The sequence below is a fragment of the Oxyura jamaicensis genome, chromosome 1 (assembly GCF_011077185.1).
Source record: "Oxyura jamaicensis isolate SHBP4307 breed ruddy duck chromosome 1, BPBGC_Ojam_1.0, whole genome shotgun sequence".
Lineage (NCBI taxonomy): Eukaryota > Metazoa > Chordata > Aves > Anseriformes > Anatidae > Oxyura > Oxyura jamaicensis.
In genome coordinates, this window is record NC_048893.1 from 141,649,767 (window position 1) to 141,677,019 (window position 27,253).

The window sequence follows — 27,253 nt, forward strand, 5'->3', positions numbered from 1 at the left end:
AGCCTTGCAACTCCCACACGACACACACAATTATACCTTCTGAAATAAGAAGCAAGGGTTTTTTTCACCGTTGTTTTCAGCCTTTACTCATTGGCAGCTAAACATGCAATTCATTTTTTCAGTTTGCAGCTTCTGAAGCAGAAGAGGCTTTCAGAAAACCATTTGTCTTGCATAATTTCACAATTTTAAGAGAAGGGCAGAAATAATAACCCTCTCCCCACCAGACTCTCCAATTCCAAATATTGAATCCACATCAGCTGATGGGAAACAAACTAATTACAATAACCATTTTAAACTGGTTAACTTCTTATAGACCTGTATCCTCTCTTCTGCCTGGTAAAGTATCTCTAACCTCCTGGTAGACCAACAAAATTCCGTACCCGTAATTCATGAGAAGTTAAACTTCTGTACATGTAGTTTACAGATAATTATTAAGAGTCCTCCTCACATGCTGAATTGAAATTTATTTACACTTCAGAGAGCAGTTGGGAAATGACGGAAACCCAACTGCAGAAGCCACCGAGCAGCATGAAGCATGTGCTCCCACAGGAAAAGGTGCCTCCTTGGAAAGGCTGATGCCCTGGGGCTGCCCATCACCACCACAGGGTTTTGTGGGCCTCTCTTCTCAAACTTCAGCATCAGGGACTGCTCTTACAGGAGTGCCAGGCTGTGGCTTCAGGTCTTTGCTGCAATGGGTTGAAAAAAAATGTGCCCCTTCAGTGCTGGGGATCCTAAGGAGGCTGGTACTTGAACCAGCCACAGCATCTCCATCTCTCTCGCATTCACTAAAAAAATCAAAACCCATAATAAATTGGCTGTAAGCAGGTGGCTAACAGCAATTTGGAATGCCATGATTGTACAACCCCCAGGTTTTTAAAATCTTTAAACCTGATAGGAAATCTACACACTATAAAACAACACTTTGAACACTATGGAGAGATGTCTAAAAGACAGCAACTGTAAAAAAAATAAAAATAATAAAAAATGTTTGTTTGTTTGTTTTTGGTTTGGGTTTTGGGGAAGTACAACCAGTTACGGGAAAAAATGAATTCTGTATTTCCTACCTGCTTCATACTTTGACTATGTGTTGTGAGTTTCTCCTAGAGTTATTAACAGTTTTTGCTTTTCACTGCCACCAAGCTCATCATCAGCTTTTGAATTCAAATGTCAGTGTAATTTTACTTCATCAAATGGGACTCCAAATCTTGCTGTTTCTGCATTTCAGCAGTTTTCCTCCCTTGTGATATCAGTGTTTGCTTCCTACTTCTCTGTTTTGTCCTCTTGGGAGCATCACCTTGACTAACAACATATAAAGTCCCAGGCTGTCAAGGAGTATACAGTGCATACTGGCTGGGATTTGGAAGAGTGAGCACAAAGAGACAAAGAGCCAGCTGTTTCTGGACTCCCACAGACCGACTTCTGTGCACCAGCCTAGCCCTGAGGTTATGCTACTGCCCAAGGGCTGCAATGGACTGGAGCAGCAGGAGCAGAAGGTTTTCCTTCTGTCCAGACTGTACCCCTACTGTAACAAGACGTTTGGTGCAAACAACACATTCCCAGTTTTGTTTAAATGCTTTCAAGGCAGTCAGGTCAGTATTTGTTGAATACTTCGAGTGATGTCACACCACAATGGCAATGCTGTGAGCTTCACTTCAGGCTGCACTCACCACTTACTCTGTCCCGTGCTTCTCTGTCTGTCTTGCATGAACTTAACTCAGGAGCTAAACTTGTTCCAGAAACACTGGGCTCCAGTCTGGGGTCCTTGCCTGTCTCGTCTGCTATTCAGAAATTATCCAACTCCAATACTGAAAATAGGAAAAGCAGCTGGCATGGCTGAAACACTTCTTTACTCTCACAAACCAGATTTATTTCATACTGTGCTTTCCAGGGGCTCTTTTTAGGATTTCTATATAATTTGAAAGACTAGATCTTACAGAATTCTCTTCTCTTAATGCCGAGGAGCCCTAGACATCCACATTCATCTCTTTCGAACCAGCGAGCACTCAGAATACCTATATACCGTCATGGCTGGAAAACACACATACATGGATCTATCTCACTTTGTCTTTCCTCAGTGATTTTTGTTCCCCTTTAAATGTTTTGTACTGGTAGCCTCAGTTGCACTGTCCTTTATTTGGGAAAGTTTCTGGGCTGGCAGTACTGCTGCACTTGAAAATACAGTCTTGAGATGTTGGAGCGGACCCACTGCTACCTGATGTGCACAGACAGATCTGTTCCACATAGATACAGCTCTCTTAGGAGGGCTGAAATCCTCTCCAAATAGTTTTGTTGGTATTGTTTCAATGACTTTTGCCCATACTCTCTGCCTGGCATGAATGCAGGAGGAGAGGCCCATCAGTCTTCACAAGCATACACAAGTAAAAGAAGCAAGAGCTGCTTGCACATCGCCTTGGAGGTTCAGCAGCTCGGGTGCTGATGCAGGTCAGTGGCGGCAGGCAGAAAAGAGGTGTGTGCAGAGCTGCTGAGTGATGCCTTGCCTATTCACCTGAGTGCTGCTGTGCTGCAAACCTGTGTGTCATCACAGGTGGTTGCTCTGGCTGTGCTGGAGAGCTGGGGCCACACAAGACTCCAAGGAGGAAGACTACTCCTACCTTACTCCATCAGATCTGTGATAAATCCAAATCTGACACTAGAATACGGCTGCTTTTCTTTAGTCGTGTTGTATCTAATATGTCTCAGGATGAGGCTGTAGACCTTCCAAAGGTACCTGCAAGAGCTACTTTGCACAGTTAAAAACTTAGATTTACCAATGGCTTTCACACAAGTTTCTAATGATGCAATTAGCTGATATTATTCAAAGCTGTAATTTTAGTTATTGCTTGATGGGGTTAGATATTTAATTACTTGTTATAGCTGATTACTTACATTGATTACATTACCTCAATTATAGGGTTTGTAATGTGAACTGATTGTTCTGTCTTGATTAAAATGATGTTGTGTCGTATAAGTAATTAACTTTTCCACAAGAATGCAAGGGCTGTTTATTCTCCTTCTGGTAATGTACCTCAAATATATGAAATGCAACTCATCTTCTTCCCTTTCCTTTAAAGCTTTTAGAACATATAACAAATATATGAATCTTTAAGTATACTTCTGCGGGAAATGTCATTTTGCAAGACAATAACCTTTACACATCTGAAATACCGAATATCTTGCTGACTGAAATGTAGGGTTTTTTACATTTATAATGCTATTTTGGATTTTTTTTACTTTAAAGAGAAGGAAAAGAGGCTGCATTAAATGCACTAGTTGAGCAGTGTATATATTGAATATACACATATTCAAATAAAATATTTGAGGCTTAATCAGTGTTGCATAGGAACACTGTTGCTTTTAATTTTCAGGGCATGGCACACCACTGATAGGGACCTCTAAATAACCCCATTATAATCTAAGTAATGTAATAACAAATTTGTGTCTGATTTTATTTTATTTTCTGCTAGTTACTGAGAAGAAACACAGGCATAGTAGGTGTTGATGCCCAGCAATTTGCCACCAACTCTCCCTCTCATCTCTGTAAAGGGAAGTCTCCCTGCTGGCACTCATCACAGCACACAAGGGGCCAGGCTGAAAGGGCCCATCCAAATGGAGGGGACTGCAGGACCAGTCCCAAAAATATAAGAGTGGAAAAAGTCCATGCAGGAAGCCCCAGGAGGAATGGAAAGACAGAAGTTACAAAAGCAAGATGGTCTAAACAATTAGAGAAATGATTCGTGCATATCCTGATTGATCAGGCACAATGAGCCTATCTCCATGGGCTTGTCATTTTGAAGATCTGAGATGTTCAAATATATGGTGCTCCAGAGGAAAACAAACAAACAAACAAAAAAAAAAAACCTACTGGATATACTGGTAAATGAGAGCATGGAGAGAACTGCACTGGGCTATACACACAAGGAGATTCGAGGCAGGTTCTATAAAGTTTTTTTTATAACTATGATAGTTTTAAAGCATAAAACGCATATAGATAAGCATATTTTTTCAAACTTGAATTTCTCATCAAAGACTAAATAAATGTACTAGAAGTGTGAACTTTCATAACTCACAACCTGGGTGTGACAAAGCAAAACTTTACAGAATACCTGGAAACACACTCATTATGGACACTATCTGCAGCTGAACAATCATCCACCCCCAGAGAACAATTTCTGCTACATTATATTATTATTCATACTAGTCATGGTTTCTTCTTAAAAATGAAGCAAATGAAACCTCTGGCCTTTTGAAACCTTTTGCAAGGGCAAAGTGCAGCACACACTTAAATACCCTAAAGTTTTATTCCGGTAGAATTTAAGGACTCCTGCGTGCTTTGTTTTGCTAATTTAGATCAATGTGAATAAATGGCACATTTTACTTTGTTCACTCCACTAGTTTTTGCACAGAGCAACTCAAAGCACTTGTCTTCTTTTGACAAATGACTGGAATAAAATGCCAAGGATGCCAATTTCCAATCTGAACTCTGCAGGTGGTTACTACCTCTCCCCTCTATGTATCTTTCTAGCAGCTTTACATTTTTATTTTTTAATTTTTTACCCTAGAATAGAAACATCTGCTGATAGTCTAGAAACATTTTTGAGAATAGGAAACAATGAAGGGAATTCTCTTCTGCTGGCAGCCCATAAAGGGGAAGTAGATGACATTTTTCAGAGCAGACTGCAAGCCCTTTGCCCCAGGCACCACCTTTCATAGGACTGAATTGTAATGAACCTGCTTTGTATGCTTTGCATAAATTCCAGCATGGCTGCTGTTTATAAGGAAAGGTTAAAGATGGAAGTAGACAGTAAATCTCCCTTGATTCAAGCTGTTGATTCTACATTACTAAACAAATTCCACCCAGAATTGAATTTTGGATGTCTAGGAGACAAAAAGCACTTTACAGATACAGAAGACTATAATCTATGGAAACAAGAATATGAGTGCAATTCTAAACATGGATCAAATCCTGCTCACTTCCCCCTATTTTTACAGTATAATTATTTGTGTAGAATGTGCAGAATCTTGCTCCATATCTCTAGAGATGATTTAAAACACAGTCAGTGGAGTTTGCATCTAACTACACTGAAAACAAAGCTAAAAGAAAATGATTTATTTTTCAACCCCAAAAAAATAAAAGTGCCAGATTTGATCTCACCCCAGCACACTGAAAATTCTGCCCTATTGTTAATTGATATTGTGCTCACTGTGAGACAGTATCACATAATTAAATGGACCTGATACTTAACCATTTGCTTTCATACACTCAAAATATGTGTGTGATTTCCTTAATATTTTCTGAGTACAAAATCCGAACAAAGAACAGTCTTTCTCCGTCACTACTGCAACTGTACAAGATGTTCTTTACTGTACCTTCAAGGAATTTTTACCAGAAAGCTGGTTTACTGCAGCTGGAATGCCCAAACTAATGACATTAATGGGGAATCTCAATGTAGGCTGTTAGATTTCAAGAAGGGAAGCAGTAGAGCAAGGTCTGTGTCCCCTGTGGGCTAGAAGAAGCTGGACTAGTCCTTGTTTTCCTCAACAGTGAAGGCTTTTGTCCTGTACTGTGGTGCAGAAGATGAAGAGCTGGGAGGCCTGAGGCAGCTTGCTCTCTGGTCCTGTCCTAGGGCTGCAGAAAACAAGGAGATCACACTGTAGATCTAGAGAGATGCTGCTAGGAAAAGAACCAGGAACCTCTCTTTTTCCATCCCATTGACAGGAGAATTGCTCTTTGGCATCCAAACACAACGTATGTGCTGGCTAATGGTTCAGACATTTGTATGTGGTTGACACAATGCCAACTGTTCTCCCTCAGGAAAACAAGTCACAGCAGGGAAGAAAATGTGATTCTTAAGAATTTGCAACTCAGCTAAACTTGAAAGGAATTTCAGGGAAAGAAGAAAAAAGAGCTCTATAACCAGAGGGCTTTGTCCCTGCCAATATGAGAGGCTCTGCAAACTACAGGGAGTTCTCCAAAGAAAGTGTTGTAATTATTTTTCTTACTGAAAAATATCTGGCAACCAAATTAAAGTACCGTACCAGCTCCTCTGTAATATCAATATAATCAGGCTGTATGCATAGTACTTACCTGGCCAAAAATGGAGGATCATCAGACTGCAGATTCTTGAGAAAAATACTCTGAAGCCTTCCTCTGTCCCTTATACAGTATAAACTCTCTGTGTTCTAGCCTAGAAAACATTAGCTGGATGACAGTTTGGCTGACAAGCCCTTGTATCCATCCAATATACTCCTCACTGGGTTGACTTGTGTGTTATCTGATACCTGAGGAATGGTGATTTTAGTAGAGATATTAGTTCAGTTATGGTCACGTCAAAGATTATATTTCCTTTGCAGATGTGAAATCCAGAAAACCTGAATCAGAAATTTTGACCAGTGTTTTCAACTGTTTTTAATCTGTAAACCCTGAAATATCTTCCATAAAGGAAAAGGTCCTGGCAACAAAAGTTTCTTCCTGACCATAAAAATACTCCACAGGACTCTTCTTTAAGACCTTGCTCCAGAATGACCGTCTGAAAGAGTAATTTTGCCCCAAGATATCTGCATCAAGTTCATAACTTCTGTATAAATTTCATGGACTCATGTAGAAACAAACTTGGGATGTAAAGACATTATTGATGGAGAAATATCCATACTCTTGACAAAGCTGTTTCCATGGTTTACTACCATCAAACCAGTGTCTCCTTCATGGTTTCAATCTGTTTAACACTGATTTCAACTCAATGCACTTAACTGTGCTTTTGTGCGAGACTAAAGAGCCCTCTGTTATCAAATAACCTTTGATTGTATAGATACCATATAGAGTCCAAGATCAATCTGAACTCCTTCCAAGTTGATAATGCCTTTTGTGACACACAGAGAAACACGAGAGCTGGAGTCAGCAATCTAGCAATACTCCCACAGGCTATACTTATATTGCCAAACAAAATCCAGGGACTGATCTTCAGTCCTGAGTTCAAATAGCCCCATCCACACTGCTCACACCCATGCAGCTTAGCATTACCCCTCTAGAGCAGATTTGTTTTCAAGAGAGCTTGGGGGGGTGGTCCGAAACAGAGCTGCAGTGGTAGTTTTGGTGCTTCAATTTATTCCACAGACTTGGCCACTAATATCTCACAAAATACCTGTCTTTATAGGTAACTCAGCTTCTTCTTGCTAGTGGGCATTGGCGTCCACTAATTCATGGGTTATGTTAGATCAGTTAGGTACAACACCTCCCTGGGAGATGACTTTCCATTTAGATTCTTTACCAAATTGATATTTAATCCTTCCTTAGACCTACTGCTTTCCACTTTTCCCGTGGCTGCATCCTAGAGCTAGACGTTCTTTTTCTTTGATCCTTGTGCATTGACTGAAAATATTTGCTAAGCAAAAAGGCATCCCAAAGGCCCTCCTTTGGCCCAGGAAAGTTTTTCTGACACACTAACCTACAAGAGCACCAATGTAACTGTGGTTGCTGTGGGGGAGATCTTTACCTGAAAGGAACTGGTTTTGCTTGTTGAGTGCATGCCAGAGCAGATGGCAGTGTAGAGATTCCGGGCTCTGATATGGCTGGAAGTACCTGACAACTGTAGATATCTGTAACTCATGCCAGGGCTCTTCAAATTAGGCTGGAGACCTATCCAGCATGAGGAGCTCAACCATCTGAATTGTGACGTTCAAGCAAGAGTATTTGTCCGTTGATTTAAGGCATATTCAATCGCATTTGGATGCATGAACATAACTGTTATGCCAGTGTGGTCATCTTGCAGTACAAAAGAGAAGTCTTGAAAGAAGGTTCTAGCTGGCTGCAAAGGTCCTCCTTCGCTCCAGTCTTTAACTTAAGTCCATAAAAAAGAATAAATTTCCCCTTATAATTAATTGGTACTATAGGAACACAGTCAGTGCTTCCCATCTCAATGTCAGATGCAAGGTCTAATCCTGTAGTTAATAAATACTGTGGGGCAGTTGACCATTGGCTTCAAAATGTGCAGAATACAAACTTAAGCACTTTGTATTTAAGAAGTTAACCAATAAAATATTTTTTACCTTGGTGAACCACCAATATAAACATCAGCACAGAACTAGTGCTGGTTTTCAGTTAGAAATTATTAGAGCTCACTGCACTAAAAAAAAAAAAAAACTAACACACCTTTATGGTATATGTTATGCCATGCTATTTTATTAATGAGTCATACAAGATGGAAATGGAATTAAAAGTAATTAGCTGTAATTTTGCCTCATGTAGCAGCATGGAGAAAGTAAAATGAATTTAGTGTTCTTCTCCAGAGAAGCTAGCTAACTTAATTGAGATAAGAAATTGCTTATTCTTTGAGTTGAGCTTTCTATCACCAGTTGTCAAGGTAACAACTTCATTAGACATGAAATACAGCTATTTTTGTGGTTGTTGTTGTTTGTTTGTTTTTTTTGTTTGTTTTGTTTTGTTTTGTTTTTAAAGGAAAGATCAACACAGTTGTTCAGAACATTTTTAGATGGCTTTTTAAGAGATCTGCAGAGCCTGGCTTGAAGTGTGCAAGGCACTGGGGTAGGCACGAAGGTAAGACGTGTTGCAAGCCAACTGAGTTTCTGTAATCTGCACAAGAAACTTCAAAGGTGGGGAAAAGACTGACATTCTCAGCCATTGTATGTACAACCACCAGATGGTGCCATCAATTCTTGAGTGCACACGTGGCATCAGCCTCGTCTGTCGGGAAGCAGCAGGGAGCCAGTAGCTTGGTGCTGCGTGGGCATCCCTGCCTGGGCTTCTGGTTTAGACTCATGGAATAGCCTGAGTTGGAAGGGACCCACAAGGACCATCGAGTCCAGCTCCTGGCTCCACACAGGACCACCCAAAAATCAAACCATATTTCTGAGAGCACTGTCTGAACACTTCTTGAACTCAAAAAAAGCAGAAATCATCAGATCTTTATGTTGTTTCAGACTGTATTTCTTTGACTAACTAATGTCCAGAGCAGAGACTTCACAATATTTGATTTTCGGTCACTCAGCAGCTGTAGCTCAGCAGCCCCAGGCAGAACATATTCCGACCCACACAAGTATGTGTAGACATCAGGACCATCACACTGTGACTGCGAACAAATTCAAAGCAGAGGGATGGAGGCTGCCTAGCTCCAAAAGGGCAGCCAGTGCCCCCAGGGGAAAAAGGGTTGTATTTGTAGTGTTTCAGATGGAACTGGGAGTTAGAGTGCAAAACAGCCCTGATCTAAATCCTTTGGTCAAGCTGAAGGAACTGAAATCCACATTAGTTAAACACTACATTTTGCTGGGGCTGGCTGGGCCTGCAGTTTTATAACGTAGTTATTTATTCATTGGAGGGGGGCTGCCATATTGCTGTTACTTAGTATGGCAGCGTTTGAGCTCTGCCAACGAGAGGTCAATTCACGTTAGCATCACCCAGATGAAAGACTCCGTTTTCCCATTCTCAGGTCTCTAAGCTTCCTAGAAAGTGAGTTTACATAAAGCCAGTTTTACTAAATAGCAATCTGAGTTAACATGCATATGGATAAGACAAATATCTCAAGTTTAGTTTCTAAACTCCCAAATCTATATGTAATTACACAGCTGATACGCTTCAGCAGATTTAAGATACACTTAAATTTGATACACTGATTTAAGATACACTTAAATTTGGGTAAAGATCCCACATGAGGACTTATGTATTTTAGCCTCCTCTGGTTCAGCTGTAGGCCCAAGGCTTAGTTATCTTGGTATGTTCCATTTTAACTAATTCCTTAAACCACCCCTGTCAAGAGGAAGAAGCCAGGTCAGCCAAAATTGAAATGAAAAAATGAGACACTGAAGTGGTTTTGCAGAAGGGGAGAAGAATCTAAGGGATAGTTTAGCACTTTTTAGCACTTTTGGTTTGATGTACATTTTAGATCTCATGACAGACAAGCAATTCTGCCTTTCCACAGCACCCTCAACCTTACTTACACATGTATCCCTTGAATATCTCCATGAGTTATCTCCATGAGTTTTGTTAACTTTAGTGGAAGAAAATGACACCTATGATAAAAGTAAAGCTGGCTCGTAAAGCCAGAAAGAGTCCAAGAAGGGAGCCCAGGACTGGAGCCTACCTCTTTTTCTGTTCCAATTCTTGCACATTTGAAGTGTTGAGAACAGCTTGTGACAATCTGCTACTGTAAATCAAAATCCAATGTGTTGTCTCTGCTTCTAGGCAAGACTGGAATTTGAACCTTTGCTTGAAATGAGCGATGTCATTCCTGAGGCACCTGGCAGCCTCTCCTCTATAAACGTGCAGTCACATCAAAATGCTTCAGCTAGACAAGATTACTTATCATGTGTATATAGAGTATACAATTTCAAAGCCACTGCAACACACTTTTTTTTTTTTTTTTTTTTTTTTTTTTTTTTTTTTTATCCCAGAGGCTCTAAACTGAGGTGTTGTCTCATTTGGAATAGCTACTGTTAACAGAATTCCTTATCCTACATCATCAAAAACCTGCAGGTGGTCTCTCATTTCTCCACTGTTTCACTGCTGTGATCCAGAGAAGTCTGAAGCAAGAATAAAAAACTCCCCAGATCTCCAAAACCAAACCAATCATTTGTGTTTGTGTTTTCCAGTGAAGATCAGCAAATCCCCACTGATCTTGAACAGGATAATTCTATGGATAAAGATTTTCTATTTTATCCTTTCTCTGGACCAGTTTTCCCAACTTTTCACTTTCCATCACTTTCCCAGTTTCTTATTTGTGGAAATTTAGGAAAATTCTTGAATGGATTAGGGTCTATCTATGTGAAAATAAAGTTCTGAAATCACAAAACAACAAAGCAAGATGTTCTTCTCTTCAGGCTCTTACAACATGATTTCCCTCCAGATAGCCCACTTCAGGCTTCACTCCTGATATGGTGCCTTACTGTAGTGCTTCCTCAAATTTCTGGTAATAACGTAATGAAGCAAGCTATACTATGTTGTTGGTGTCCTATAAAAACTGACCTGAAGTGCATCTGATGATGCTACCAATTTGTCACATTCACACCCAGAAGCTGTTAGCAGATTATAATCTTTCAAAGAGTCACCATCCTTTACACTATTCAAACATGCATTCAAAGATGTGTCCATCCAACCCACCCAGATACGAAATACGGAGGCTGATGTTAGAAGGCCCCTGAAATAATGACTATTTCAGAGGAACACCTTGGAAGCACTACTAAGACATTTAACAATACAGTCGTTGGCCGAGGTTTTTACCGGACCTTACAGCTTTCTGTGGCAGAGGAGCCCAGCTCCAATAACAAAGGGACAGGACAGTGCACTTACGCAGTAGCTCCAAGCTGTAGATTTTTGCTGTTCCTTCATTGCACCACATAAAATCAGACTCTTAAAAATCACACTCTTTTAAAAATCACTTTTAAACCAGTTCATGCCTGACTATAAACCACATTAAAACAGAACTTCAGCTAAGAGGATGTAGCAGTAATTAATGACAAGGTACATAAGGGTCATTATCCAAGACTTAAGCTTCATAAACAGAGAAAAATAACCCCAATTGATGATTAAAAGAAAGCCAAAAATGTTAATGAATTGCCAATTAATATAGCATCCAAACCTCCTTACTCCTTTCTGCTGGTGATAAATTGAGAAGAGAAATGCACCTTTGAAAACAGCTGAACCCGAACCTAAAATCCCTCACTATATTCTGTCAGTTTTTGTACACTGTCAACATAAAATCCTGCATCTGAGCTGGAATAACTCCAGGCAACAGCTCAGGCTGGCTAGGTGGCAACTCAGCAAAACAAGATCTGATGTTCCTATGGAGAAGCTGAACAAATGCTGGTAAGGGCAACCCTGCAAGCAGTTATGGCCAACTTTGTAGTATGCTGCATAAGCAAAAGCATCACCTGTAGGCTGGAGGAAGTAATTACTCATAGGGCCACATCTGAATAGGGTGTCCAGTTTTAATCCCTCTCCCATATAAGAAAGACAGGCACCAGTTGCAGCTCAGACCAATGGAGCGTCGGTAGATGATGAAGGGACTGGAGGACAGGATGTGCCAGGACAGTATGAAGGTTTGTTCAGAAATAAATAAATAAATAAATAAATAAATAAAAAGGCTTAGGGGGATATTTGTTGCTTTACTGAGCTACCTGAAGAATTGTTACACGCAAGACAGAACCAAAGAAGTGTGTAGAGAAAGGATAATGGCAACTATCCTAAGTTGCAATGTCACTGGTACATTTTCTGGTGTTCTCACAGGTGGTATCCTAAGGTCTTCATCTCTACTGTTTTTTTTTTTTGTTTTTTTTTTTTTTTTAAGTAAATCTCACATCAGAGTCTCTTTTCATCTCATGCTTCAGGAAAATGTGACTGGCCATGTGTCATTATTGATACTCCTTGATTCCCAGCTAAGTATGTAAAAAGATGATACAAAGCATTTTTCTCCACAGCTTAAAATATCTGCTTACAGTTTTGGTACCCATCATCTTCCCGATCTCCTCAGGAAGCTCTCGCAGGCAATTTCCTCAATTCATCTTGCTGATGGCTATTTTAGGACCTGTCTGGGGAATAACTGCAAAGTTAAGGACCGTGTGGCAATGCTCAAGTCTTGCAGTCATAGGTAGGAAGGCAGCAGATACTGCAGGGAATGTGCATGTGAGGTGGGACAGGGGGTGTCCCTGTGTGGTGAGAGAAGGTTGCTGAGTCACCTCCATTAGCTGTGGCACAGCCAAGTTACTCATCTGCTAAATAACAAAATGCCTCAAGCAAACACTAATGCAGATAATGGGTTACTGTGATCACCATATTTTTCAGAAATAACAACAGTGCACATTAATTCTAACTTTGTTTTCTTTCATTTGATTCTGGCCTTTTTTTTTTTTTTTGAAAAGCGCAGCTGTAGGGACCAAGGGTGAGATTAACTTCACAAAATAAATTACATCTGCATTATTTTTTAAATTAGCTACTGCTATTTTAAATCAAGCTACTTTTCTTTCAGTGTTTTTAATTTTATAAGTGCTGTGCTCCAGAGCTTTCTATTCAGCAAAGTGGTTTTAAATGAGTCTTAAATAATTTAAATATTTCTTTTCTCAAATACGTTACTTTCCAGGATGATTTTTTTGTCAATTTAATGCCTTCTTGAGAAGAAAATAAAACAGAGAAAGTATTTTCTTATTCCATCCACAATGTTACAAGGGCAAGAGAAAATGTGCAACAGTAATGATTTCTTCTTAGCATCCCTCCTAACTCAAATTAAGTTAAAAATGAAGTGAAAAATGGGAGACATTTCATATTCCAAATTGTTGTGAAGGAGGTTGTTGTATTTGTTGGACGTCTGAAGACCAGCACTTCAGCTAGCACATCCCCAGCCAGGAGGAAAGGGACGTGGTGCCTTGGTGTCAGCACCACGATACTGGAGACAGAAAAGTGAATGCTACCCAACTCCTTCTCATGACAACTTTTTGGCTTTAGTGTAGGCCCAAGCACATGCCAGCAGAATGGGGCAGCAGTCTGTCCTTTCCTTGAATGGAGGACACAGCTTAGTCCCATTCTCCAGCAGCTTCTACCCCCAAAGGCAGTGGCCAAAGTAGCAATAGAGAGATGAGTTAAACAAGACTTGGACCAAATATGAACAGATGGAAATGGATTTCTATGAAGCATGTCATGTCATGACTGCACCATCTCTGTGTCATTGGATTGTACATCTCCAGCACACTAAGGAGTGCCTGGGCAGTGACCAGCCCCTTCCAGTCTCCAGCTCCGCGCAGGTGACCCAGTCATGCCCACTCACTGACTTAACCCAATACAGAACTGCCCCCAGGACTGCAGGATGACTTCTTGTTGCACCACTGCGATGACTTTGTGCCCTGTTGTTCCCCTGCAATGACTCTCTGGCCCATATTCTCCCTGGACAGCACCGCAATGAGCCGAATCGCTTTTAGTCCAAAATGCCACATCAAGGACATGTCATGACAGAATAATATTCAATTATAATACTGCCGTTTGATTTAGATAGCAAGGAATGCCTAAGTAACATATGTGAAAGGAACTTAAAGCCAAAGGAGTGAAAACTGACACAGGAAATGCCTGGGCAGACGAAAGGACTGACGTCTGTCTCTGTGTTTGAGATTCAGCACACACACAGCACACTCCAACAGAGGAACTCGCCACCCAGAAGGTGATGGCACACCTAACCTCAGCAGCATGGGGTAGTGGCTGCATAATTGCACCACAGTGATAAGGGCAGAGTGGTCGCGGTGCCAGCGAGATGGCAGCACAGCACAGGGAGGTCACAGAGCTCCCTGCACCACCCCGGCCCTCAGGCTGATGGCGAGCAGAGCTGTTAACATAACCTCCTCCCTGCTCTTAGTGTATGTCATGTGCTATACTATACACAAGGATGACTACAAATCACATTATGCTTATATTCAGAACGGCATTGGTCTTCTGAAAGCCCTGCAACGGAATCAAGGGAGATTAAGAAGCTACCACACCATAAAACTTGGTAGAAATACAAGTAAAACAGAGCAAGTCACTAAAAGGGTGAAACTGGTGCTGAATAGTAGCTAATCTTATCATGTTAATGAGTCTGAGATAAACTATAGCATTATGAGCCAACAGTGACTGAAAGAGAATAACCTGTCCCCTTGGGAGGCATAAGATTCAGAGATCTTTTTCAGAAAACCCAAGTTAACATTTCTCTCTCTCTACAAGTGCAGTATGAACCCTTTCTAATTATCACATCAAAGCAGGACAAAAATAAGCATGATTCCTGGAAAATTAGGAGTTGGACCCAGTATTTGAAAAAAAAAAAAAAAATGGCAATGGTTTCCTGGACCACAACAACTTAATTTTTGGCAGCAGGATATCTGGATAAAAATCTGCTCCCTTCCTCTTTTAGGTACCTCCCATGGAAAGGTTCCCTGGGTTTACACTTCCATCCTAATCAGAGACAAAGTTATGCCAGGTGTCATCCAATGCTACAGAAATGCAAACCGTGGCAAAGCAGGCCACGTCAGCATCTGACAGTGTCTGTTTAGCACAAAACATGATTATAGTGTTTATTCATGCTCATATTGCACAACCCACTTGTTTATACCAATAGATGTCTCCTCCCTGATGCAATTCACATGGGGTTTTCAAGCCTACATTTTGTTTAAAGTCTTCTTCGGTAACAGTAAAATAAAAACTGGTTTACAGCTTTATTCTCCAAGTGATCCAGAGCCTAAATATTCTGATGCATTTGAAAATTACGTATAATTCTACTGATGCCAGTGGCGTTATGCTACTCCTTCGTGAACATAAGCAGAAAGATGATCAGGACCATGGTATTTTATGTCAGTGAGGGGATCATGTACCATACTTAACTGTACTAAGCAGCATACTGCATCTAAGTCCTAGTGCCTATTGAAACATACAGCTAATTACTTCCTGAGGTTTTCTGAAATCAAAGCTCTACTGAAAGGTTGGTTTTAGACCGATTTTAGGTGTTCTATTGCAAAAGATAGAAGAGTAAAATATAAAATAAAATAAAAATCTAATGTGTAAACCGGCATGTTCAAATGATCCCACGCTCCAGTCTGTCTTGTCCCTCAATTGATACTTTCTGTTTAATCTTTTAACTCAAACTCTGTGAGCAGGAAAAAAATATATATATGTTTCTTTCTAAGCTTGTGTAGCACTTACACAAGAATGTCAGGAGAAAGACTCCTAGACTCACAGATAGTAAAGAACTACTAGTAACACTACTGCTACTGCAGTACAGCAAATGTCTATAAATGTCCTTCTGAGGCAAGGTTGGCAATAGATTTGGGGGAAGAATAGGAACTGGGTTTGGAAGACACACTGGAAATACTCATCACTCTAGTTAAATGACCCACCCTTTGATGTCAGGCAGATGGTGAAGTTTGAGTCGTTTGTAACTCAAACTCAAAGCTTGTAACCCCTTCATGCTACTCCTAACCAAAACCTGCCATTTCCTCTGCTGCCTGTGCTCCAACAAAATGTTCCCTTTGTTCTGTCGCAATCCACTTCTCTACTAAAGATCGCAAGGGGACTTCTGGTGCTCATCACTGCTTGATGCATTCCAAATTCTGGCCATGCTCACAAATCCTATGTGCAAAAGGAAATAAAAGCTGGTGGTGATCAAAGTGTCTTCCCTTTATGCATTTTAGCACACCTGTCATTACATCATTTTACATCACATCAGTATTTGGAGCTCCCTGAGAGATGAATAAGCAGTTGGCACCATCTCTGGGCACTTGCATGATGGGCTTTCCTGTTGATCTTTTGCCAAAAGACATTTATCCAACATAGAGAACTATCAAGAAATAATATGCTGCTGGACATAAAACAGAAGAAAATGCTTTCCTGCCAGAAATGACATAAGTAATCAAAAATGAAAGATGGCAGAAAATTGCGGTACTTACTATGTGCCGTGCTGCAAACACTCCATCAACTATTGCACAACAGAATGCTGCTACCACGCCAAAGCTGATAAATACGATGGAGGCTACCAACTGAGAAGAGAAAATCAGAGTGAGTAATGCTTTCAATATAATTCTTTAATTAAAACAATCCTACTATCTTTTCTAGTATTTTTAAATGACATTTCCTCTTGCTGTAATTCATGTCATATCAGTGTGGCAGGCTGCCAGATATGCAGCAGAAAAACAAACAAAAACAAAAAACAAAACAAACAAAAAAAACACACTGAGTTGACATAAAATCAAATCTACTAGAAAAGCTTAAATCTTTCTTAAGAAAATTAGGTCAGTTATAAGAGTTATTAAATTCAGTGGTGATTCCTTCTAAATCAACTTATTTAATAAAACAGCGGTGGTGTCCACAGGGAGCATGGCAAAGAGCCATGTTCCTGTTGGCTCACATCAGTCTCTACACTGGTAGCAATTCACGCATACTGATAAAGGCATTGTAATAAGTTGATACCTATCCTGGGCACTCTGAAAGCTTTATATTAATTCTATATCAACAGCACTTTGGAAGGCAAAACTCTTGGCTTCTCCCTTACCAACAGTCAATAGATATGTGGCTTGCCAGTGCTTCATCGGGTGTTCCTTCAGAGAGACAATTTTGATGGCACTGGCTCTTCTGAGGGCATGTTTGAAGGATGCAAGGCTGTGAGTGAAGTAAGAGAAGGTGAGCCCTGAAAGAGAAACCCTGTATGTGTCTGGCAGGACACTCTCCCCATGTACTCATTTCCCCAGTGCTATCAGGTCAGAGAGATTGCTTCATTCCTTCCTCCCTCTGATTAGAGGGTTAGTGACTCTGAGGACTCTGCACCTTGAGTTTGGACCATTGGCACCTGCAGGATGTATGGGGAGCCTAATATGCACTCTCTGGCTATATTTTTAATATAATTTAATGTTTCTCTCTCATGTACCTGGCAGTGCTGATGTAAAGTTACAAGAAGAACCCTTGGAAACATCCTATATGATAGCTGAAGTCAAATTTACCAGGGTATTAAGATATAATTAATAACTGCAATAGATAAAAAAATCCTTTGAAAATTTACAGAACAGCAACAATAATTGATAGATAATTGATAGAAGAGCACACTTACCAAGGGTTTCAGCTTAGAATTTGTTACTAACCAGTCATTAACTGCTCCTTCACAACATTTATTCCAGAAATGCCCAGGTACAGATTATCAAAATCACAGCCATATCATCCACATATCCCCTCTGCATATACAAAACCCATATCTGCATTACCTAAGTACTGTTTTTACATGCCTAAAACATATAAGATATCACAAAACTATGTAAAAAAATGGACTCTTTTGCTAATGTTATGCTAAGAACAGTATAAAGTCAACAATGTCAATAGGGGACTAGGCACTCATGACTCTCCGGAAAATGCATATTAGGCAAGTAAGAAATTAGAATCATCAAATCCTAGAATCACTTAGGTTGGAAAAGACCTCTAAGATCATCAAGTCCAACCTTTAACCTAGCACTGCCAAGTCTACCACTAAACCATGTCCCTAAGCACCACATCTAAATGTCTTTTAAATATCTCAGGGATATTTAATATATCCCTGATAAATATATCAGGGATGCTGAATCAACCACTTCCCTGGGCCGCCTGTTCCAATGCTGCACAACCCTTTCAGCAGAGATTTTTTTCCTAATATCCAACCTAAACTTCCCCTGGCACAACTTGAAGCCATTTCCTCTTGTCCTGTCACATGTTGCTTGGGAGAAGAGACCAACCCCCATCTCGATATAGCATCCCTCAATGTAATTGTAGGGCACAATAAGGTCTCCCCTGAGCCTCCTTTTCTCCAGGCTAAACAACCCCAGCTCCCTCAGCCACTCCTCATAAGATTTTTTTCTCTAGAGACTTCACCAGCTTTGTTGCCCTTCTGTGGACACATTCCAGGGCCTTGATGTCCTTTTTGTAGAGAGGGGCCCAAAGCTGAACATAGCACTCGAGGTGCGGCCTCACCAGAGCAGAGTACAGGGGGATGATCACCTCCCTGCTCCTGCTGGCTGCACTATTCCTGATACAAGCCAGGATGCCGTTGGCCTTCTTGGCCACCTCAGCAGACTGCTGGCTCACATTCAGCCAGCTATCGACCAATACCCCCAGGTCCCTTTCCACTGGGCGGCTTTCCAGCCACTCTTCCCCTAGCCTGTAGCATTGTATGGGGTTGTTGTGCCCCAAGTGCAGGACCTGGCACTTAGCTTTGTTGAACTGCATACAGTTGGCTAAATTACAGCCTTAGAAGCTCATAGCATTGGACATATGGGTATATCAAACATTTGGAAATATGATCTTCCAGTGAATCAGCAAAAACTACAACTTAAAAGCAGAATGCCAAACTAGAATCACATCTTTCAAATGCTTTCTGATATACTCTTAGTCTCTCACTAGCTCGTGGCTCTCAGATTGCAGCTTGTAATCACAGATAGGCCAGCACTGACACAGGGATTGCTGCATGATCTGAATCCCCAGTGTGGGGAGGAAATGGGAAAGCAGAAGTGGCTGAGGCTGATGGTACTGGCTGATCTTGGGAACCTGCTGCACATCCCCTGCAACCAGCTGCAGTAGCAAAGCTGAAACCCTGAGAAACCACTGTGGGTTGCACCACCCTTCAACCTCCACTATCCCTTGGCTTCTCAGCATTGCAGGTCATCTCTTGTGAACCTAGCTATCTAAAAATCTTGGCATGAAACTCATAAGATCAATGATGCTGTGGCCTCCTTGCAGAGAGTTATTACCAATGCAGACTAGTTGGCTGTGCTGCCCTGTGGCAGGTACATTTGTTACAGTACCTGATCTCTTGATTTGAAAAAGCAGCAGTGTTTAAAAGTCCAGATTAAGTCATTATTGTCTGATACCCTTATCTTGTTTTTCAAGTCATAGCAGTCAATCACATAATTAGTGGGCTTAGCCAGGTGTTTCCAAATTGTGTGAGCTCAGGATCAATTTACTGGAAGTTGACCTCAAGGTGGCTTTTCATTTCACACATGAGCAACTTATTGATGATTTACAATCCCTAAACCAACATTTTCCACTCATTGGAGAGAGCTTAAATCACCTAAAAAGAGCCTGCTGGCCTTTCAGTTTCACCATATAGCTCTAAGAGACCCATACAAAGGTGCACAGTAAGTTGCAGGATGGACAGGAGCTATGGAGTTGACTTTGCTCTCCTCGGTCATGTCAGTGAGCATCTACCCATTCAAGGAGCTATGCAGAAGTCAGAAATTGTCAGCCAGGTTTTTATCCGTGCCTATCAGCAACTACTTCAGTGAGCGGCCCCCCTGGAATTAGGAGGACCAGTTCTTGATGGAAGTAATATTTGTTGCGATGCAGAAGCTGCAGAATGTGCTTTTAGCTCAGCTGGGGTCCTTCTGACTTAAATTGGCTTACGTATGTTTCAGAAAGATTAAAAAAAAAGTAATAATGCAATTACAACACAAATAATTCCTTAAAATAAAATTAGATTTATATTCTCCCTCAAGCCTTCCATTGCTTTTTGAGAATATAAGAAACATATAAGCAAAGAATAAAAGAAATTACGTCTAAAAACTGCAGCCAAGACAGCCAAATGAAGAGCTGTTATAAATCCAAAAGATAACTTTCCTGAGTGGTGGATGATTGCTGGAGCTGTGAGCTTACTGAGCCCAGCCGCATCAAGGAATAAAAGCAGTGCACTTCATTTATATGGAGATAATTTTTGCTGATAGATAAAATAGCACTCTTAAAAAATAAATACTGATCCATCACATCATCGCATCTCCATTTTTAATAGCAGTATGCTTTGTCAGGAAAACTATTTATTATTTATAACAATACATTTTTAACAGTTACTTAAGAAACATTTTTGCTCTTGCCATTATATTGCTACGCAGCCAGGCTTCTCTATCCTGTGTGACACGATGAGACATGCCTCCATTTTTGGTCCAGCAGACACAGGAAATCACACTGGTCCCCAGCACAAACTAGGGGCTAGTACCTCAGCAGCTGTTTTAGATACCCCTGTGAAGCATCTCCGTGAGGCCAGGTCATGGTTCTGGCAGACACCTGGTTTCTTCATGGTTCTAGATTAGCCCCCAGCTGCTTTCAGTCAAAGGGTGCAACTGTTCAGATAATGACCATCAGTTCTAGCACCGGATGCTTTCTGAGGTGCCTCATCCTCTCAATTTAGTCTAAATAGATCTGAAACTTCAGAAAATGTATGGATTTTTGTTTTCTAAATCACCTTGGTATCAAATGTAAGTTACATTATATCTAACAGTCTCTCTTCTTTAATCCTAAATGTTTTTTTGCATTCCACAGCCTTCAATGTCTCCAAGTACAGTACTCTTCAAGTCTCTCTGGGATTTCTTTCCAGACAAAGGAAGAATCACCATTACCCTCATCAATGTAAATTGAGAAACACTGTCATCCAGTGCCTTTTGCTCTGAGAAGTGAAAGCTTTGCAACAGGCTATGTAAATGCTATGCCACAGGTTAATAAAGTCCTTTTTATTGCCATGCAGATTCTAGCAAACATATCTGGAAAAGAAATGGACCGGGCAGTTTGCTGTAGGCTGTCCCTAACATTACATTCCCCAAAATACAGTTTAATTCCATGGAGCTTTTTACTGGTTCAACTTCCCCTCATCTCCAAGCTCAGAACTTAGTAGAGGCTTAGATAAATTCACAGTTCTTTGTCCATATGCTGAGGATGAAGATGTAAGAGGAGGAGTTTACAAAAAGTGTCACCAACGCAAAACAGACACTGACTTGTCACACCTGGCACAAGCTCAGCCCCGAACTGCATCTGGTACTATGGCAATGGAACAGGGCTGTAGATTAAAAGCCTGCGAAACTAAGATGAGAAAACTCATCGCATTGCATCTGAGATGCTGCTGTAAACCAAATGCTGCCTGTGTTGTGAGGTGGGAGGGCATACAAGTACGTGTAATTGTGAGTTAATGCCTGCCCACCCGTTCCTTCCAAAGGCTGGTGGGTAGCACCACTGTAGCTGAGGCTCTGCTGGAGGGTTGTCCCACCACAGGAGACAGCATTATGTCGTGTTTGCTATTCATTAATGCCACTCCCAGACATAGCACTAATTACAATGACACAAATTCCTAATGATGCAGACTTTTGTGATCGCCCAACCAATGGTTGAAGAACTACTTCCTAGACTGACATCCAGATGAAGGAGGGAAGAAAGAGAAAAGATTAAATGTCTGTTTTAAGAGCACCAGTGCTGGTATAAGTCCTGAAGACAAGAGCTGGGATCCCACCCATAAACACATAACTTGGTTCTGAATGTGAGACACTGAATAACGTAGCCTAGAGCAGCCACCTTTATTACCAGAAAGGTGAGGCAGACATCCTTGAAGGCCTTCAGATAGTGACACTACACACATGATGTATCCAGGCCTTTATATCGAGTCTTGTGTTCAGATCACGTGGCCAAGTTAGAAACCTACAGCCTTTCCCCACTGTCACCACTGTTGAATTCATTAAGTCCAGTAGTGTGTTGTTGATTATTACCAGCAACAATGCAGGTGTCTGATTCAGATTTTCTTTTCTCTTGCTGTTGTTAATAGCATCTCAGAGCTGAGCCTGTATGACTGAAACGGTGTCTTGATCTCTTGTCTCCAATTTGGTCCCCTGTTTTCCAGCCCTGTCTCCTGCTGCCTGTCCCCAAGGGGTGCATCCTTGCACGCCAGCTCCAGGGCTTGCCTGAATACACAGCCAGCCAGTGCAATTCACTCACGAGGCAGAAAACTTGTTTGTTTCCCCAAGTAAATCCATGTTGCTAAAAGGGGAGACGAGCACTAGACCTAGTGCAAATGGGATAGGGGGACTGTGCAACCAAGATAGAAGGGAAGAAAGTAGAAGTGCTGGCAGAAGCTATCAGTTTTTCTCACCTCTTTCATGAAATTTGCACTCCTAGGGATTATTGAAGTAAAAGGTAGGTTTTAGTTGTAATGAATAAATGATAAGGACTGGATTGATTGTGCTGCTTGTGGTCAAGGAGACTTTTGTTTTCCTGCCAGTGAAGAAGTTTGCTGTTTGCCAGTACTGTGTCAGGGTTAATTAGGAAGAACAGCAATGTGAAAAGGCCAGTTGGTGGAACGTGGGGAGGGGAAAGGTCTCATGAGGAATTTAAGCAAACTCACATGTATAAAAGGGTAAAAGTAATTAGATAAACAAATGTTGGTAAAGAATACAGAAACCACATGAGAGGTGTCCACTTTCAAAATAAAGGTAGCATTTCCATTCAGACTTTTTTTTTTTCTTGCCCCACATCCAGAATGGTAAAAGGCAGAATTCACTACATCTTTTGTTATTCTATAGATTGGCACAGTTAATTCATATCATATGTAGGCATAGTTAATGAAGATCACTTTCTCTTTTTCCCCTCCAGTGGTCTTTTTGCTTGACTTGTGCAGACAATTCATTAATTTCACAATTTACAATGACAAGGGACTACAGAAGTGCCCACAGTCAGGAAATGTGCAACAGTGCTGACTTAACAGTCCCAGCTCTCCTCCAGCCCAAGAGGGCTTGTGTAGCACACTTGAGTCTGCTCATTGCAGCTCCTCCAGGCATACAAAGAGATCTGGAGGAAAGGGACAGTTTCCTTACTGGTCAGGTAAGCAAACTTCTTGAGTTATTGAGGACTTTACCTGTGACAATTGCTGCGACAGTTATGGAGATGGGAGGAACTAGCATCTGATCATATTGACAACATGCCCAGGGATGTGTGATGGGTGTGCTGGGTCCAATGGCAGGAGGTGGTCCTGCTGTGTGGCACCCACACAGCGATCTCCCTAAGCGCATAATGTCACATAACTGTCTGAACATCTTTACAGAGTAAAGACTTACCTGAGGCACCAGACAGCATTACTGCTCTCCTTTACATCTCTTTCTGCTATTAGCAGTGGATTTTCTGCTGCAGATACTCTGTTATGGATACTTCTGCACATGCTCAATGATTTCTTCCCAGTAAATTTCCCTGCACACTTTGAATAACCATGTGTTTAAATGGCCTTGGCTCAGTTTCATTCAGCTACACGTCTTCAAAACAAATATTTTATTTAGGAGATGCACAAGCAAACCCACCTCAACTTCTTCTTCCATCACTTTCGTCTTTCTTAACAGTTTTCACAATCTAGCATGAGGGCACCTGTTTCAGGAGCACCCATCTATTATTACTTCTGCATCAATCAGAACATTCATTACTGTCTCCCCAACTCCATTAGTCTTAAATTCTTGGTTTTATTTCAAAATCGTGGAGCCCTCCTTTACAACATCTTCATTATTGCCTTGTCGAACAGGAATAAAATGATATTACCATAAATCTACCAGCCACTCCCAAGCAGCCCTCTTGTCATTCCTCTTCAGGACGTGAGAGCCCATGGTTCAAAACTGCCCCGTAATACTCTTGTTAAACTTCCTCACCAGGCTTTCGCAGCCAACCACGCACACAGCACCTCTCCCATTCTCCCTGCTCCCTCCCTGTCAGTCAGCAGCAGCTGAGCCACTCTCACTGCCTTTGAGAACAGCAACTTAACTCTTCTGCAACTCCAGTCACCTACAGAAGTGTAACGGAAGCATTTTGCATTAACATTGCACTGTCCAGATAAAAACCTTGTGTTTTTATTGCTAACCTTGTGTTTTACTGCTAACTCAGTTCCCTAGTCTAGGTTTCTCAGATGGTTTCACCCTCTAGAAATGCTTTCTTGAACTAATCCATGATTTACACCAATCCACTTTCCACTAATATTTCTGTAATGGGTCTTGTCTTTTCTTCTAACCTGCTTAAAACATTTGAAGATACGGTTTCTGTGGAAGATGCTATATGAAATAAAGATGATTTTTCCCATATTTTCATTTTCAAGCAATGAAAGAACAATGGGAATTCAATCACTAGCCCTTATGAAACACGAGCCAAAGATATTGAGAAGGGCTCCATGATTAATGTATTCTTCCTTCTCTCATAATCTATTATCGAGATCTAAACCAGCCAGAAAATTATTTCAACTTCTTTTATGAGCAAATACTTACTAGAATGACCAACCAACGGAATGAAATCAACCTGTACCAAGCAGTTAACGTGCACTTAGACTTTAAAACTAGAGCCACTGTTACACTGCAGTCAGAGAATGAATTTGATGTATGCGTAAATGTATCAAATTCAAGATAATTCATTCACTGATGAGTAAATGCGTGTCTTGAATCAATTAATATTATCACCAGCGCTGCTGCGCTGTCTCTCATCTCTGCTGAAACACTCTAATTCTTGGGAGAGTACCAGCTACTGGAGGCCAGCAGATGTTATTAAACCGGTGTTAGATGAAAAGACTGAGCTGTACTTGCTTCACGTATTCCAAGACAAGAAACAGAAGGCATCCTAAAGGCTTTTCTTTAATCTCTTGGCATGGGGCTAGTTTTAATATCTGTGCTATTTTAAGCCCCCATAGCATCTGAGGCTCCCTGTTCACATCCCAGTAACCTTACCACACAGCTACTGAATCAAACAGCACTGATGTATTTTCTCCCCAGTTTGAGCTGATACAACCACCCTAATGACCGATCCTCTCTCCTTCCAGCAGACGCAATACAAATGCTCTCCTCCTCCCATGTTCCAGCTGATTTTAAAGAGATTTGTTTAAATAGCTGCTCTGTTTTTCTTTCAGCCCAAACAGAATGGGCATCAATTACAAGATCAAAATCCTTCCCCTCTCTTTCAGCTTCTTACTGCTAGATACAGCAGCACTGAGGCTTCCTGAAGCAGTCCTAGACGTAGTGTGCTTTTACAAGACACCATGCTCTCCAGTCATCTTATTCTGCTTTTCCAAGTCCTTGCCTTCCTAATCTAACATTCCTGAAATAGAGGCACACCTGCAAATTACTACTTTGTTTCAAGAGCTCTCGTTTGGCAATGAACTTTTCCATTTATTTTTTTTTTATGTCTCTACAGTTGAGTATTTCAGCTGGTCATTTCTGTTCCAGATACCTTCTACACCTATTTCAGGACGGGATTAATTCCTTTCTGAAGCCATCTTTTTTCCACTGGCTATAGAGGGTCTCTAGATGTGGAAGTACCTGTGCTGAGAAATCAAACTGCTGTCAATACTTCTTTCATTCCTTTGACATTGGCTGCTTAGATTTGTGTTCTCTCTTCTCTTTTTACTTTCCCTCAGTCATTGTGCCTGGGACTTGCAGGGAAGCAGGAGGAGTAATGTGGAAGGAGAAGAGGATGCCTTGGATTTGACGAGGACAGAGTAATATAAATCAGAAGGGGAAAAAATAAATAAAAATAAACAAGAATAGCTGGATTTCACAGCTGGAGAAATGCTAATGGTTTCGGAACAAGCCTAAGCAAGCCTTAGTCCACCAGAAACTTCAAACTGGTAAGAATTCCCATTGCAAACATCAGCAAAAGCACTTATTTAACAATGGTTTAAGATGGCTGCGGATTTAGGGATATCAAATATACAGACAAGAAGCGAAAAATAAATGCAGTATTAAGTGGAATGGGCACAGAAGTGAAACATAAATTTAGATTCACTGATCAGCAGTGTTGACATTATAGGAATCCAGCACATTTTTCCTTTCATGGACGCTCTTTTTATTGATGCAAGTGGAACAGGCTCATTTCATCACTTAAACAGAGGCAGCTGCTCAGAGCAGTATGAGAACAATAAAACAGAAATAAATAGCATGTTGTGTGACACAGACATTTGTGCTTCCTGGTGAAAACTGGTGGAACTGACATAGACCAAGACTACTACAGCTGACACTGTTTAGCAGCAGGTACTTTTTTAACACCAGAGTCTGTTAGTGTCTTAACAAATCCTCTTTCACATTACAGTGACTGCACTGTTTTCTAATACGTGTATGCTCTTTATCAGAAATGCATTACAATCAAATTACAAGCTTTCATGTAGTGAAATTCTACCTGCTGTGTCTGGAAGATTTTATCTGGCCGACTGGGATACTCATCTCTTTAACTTGATCTCATTCTTCAAACAGAGGATCAGAAACTGCCTGTCTTCTCTGGGCACATCCTGCCTCACCTTCTCTCCCGTGGACACATGAGAATTTGTCCAGGATTTCTTACCAACACTTTTTATCCCCTGCCTCCTGCTTGCTATGGAGAATAATTGATTTCTCTATTGTTCCACAAACACATTTCACGGGTCATAAAGTTTACTTTTGTTCTCAGCTGTGTGACAGTAATGCTTCCATTACATAAACACCACAAGAAAGCAAACTGGCAGGAAAAAAAAAATATGTCCTGTTATGCACTTAATTCTGTGTGCTGTTTCCAATCACAGATCTTAAAGGAACTACGTCCCTAAAGGCTTCCATTTAATAAGATGGAGGATTTAAACTGAATCGGTGGTTTGAGTCTCTGACTCAAAAAATCAGTGCCAAACTTTAAACGTTACAGTGTTGAAAATAAACTGTGCTGGCGCATGTGTAATAAATGAACAATAATAAACTGTGCAGTGCATGTATACACACACACACACATATATATGTATGTATATATCTCCTTTCTATTTAATTTAAGCTTCAGAAGCAAACTGAAGCCATGATGGTTCTGTCAAAACACTCAAAATGGGGGGAAAAAATAGCAGAAAATACCACCCCATATTGAACGTTTGGAACAAGTACTTTAATAATACTGAGTCATTCAAACCTTACAGATGACAAGAGGTGCCATGAAGTATGACTGATGTCTATAGTTGTTGCACATTTATTATGTAGTGGAAATCCTCATTTTTAACACACAAGG

General features: G+C 40.8%; 1 protein-coding gene across 4 annotated transcripts in view; it reads right to left on the reverse strand.

Annotated features, from left to right (window-relative positions):
* TMEM255B (transmembrane protein 255B) overlaps positions 1 to 27,253 on the reverse strand; it is a 69,811-nt gene that overhangs the window by 24,293 nt on the left and 18,265 nt on the right. For all 4 annotated transcript variants that reach the window (XM_035317456.1, XM_035317448.1, XM_035317476.1 and 1 more), the window contains exon 4: positions 16,402 to 16,491. In XM_035317456.1, the coding sequence (XP_035173347.1) occupies positions 16,402 to 16,491 (90 nt within the window). The remainder of the gene's footprint in view (positions 1 to 16,401; positions 16,492 to 27,253) is intronic.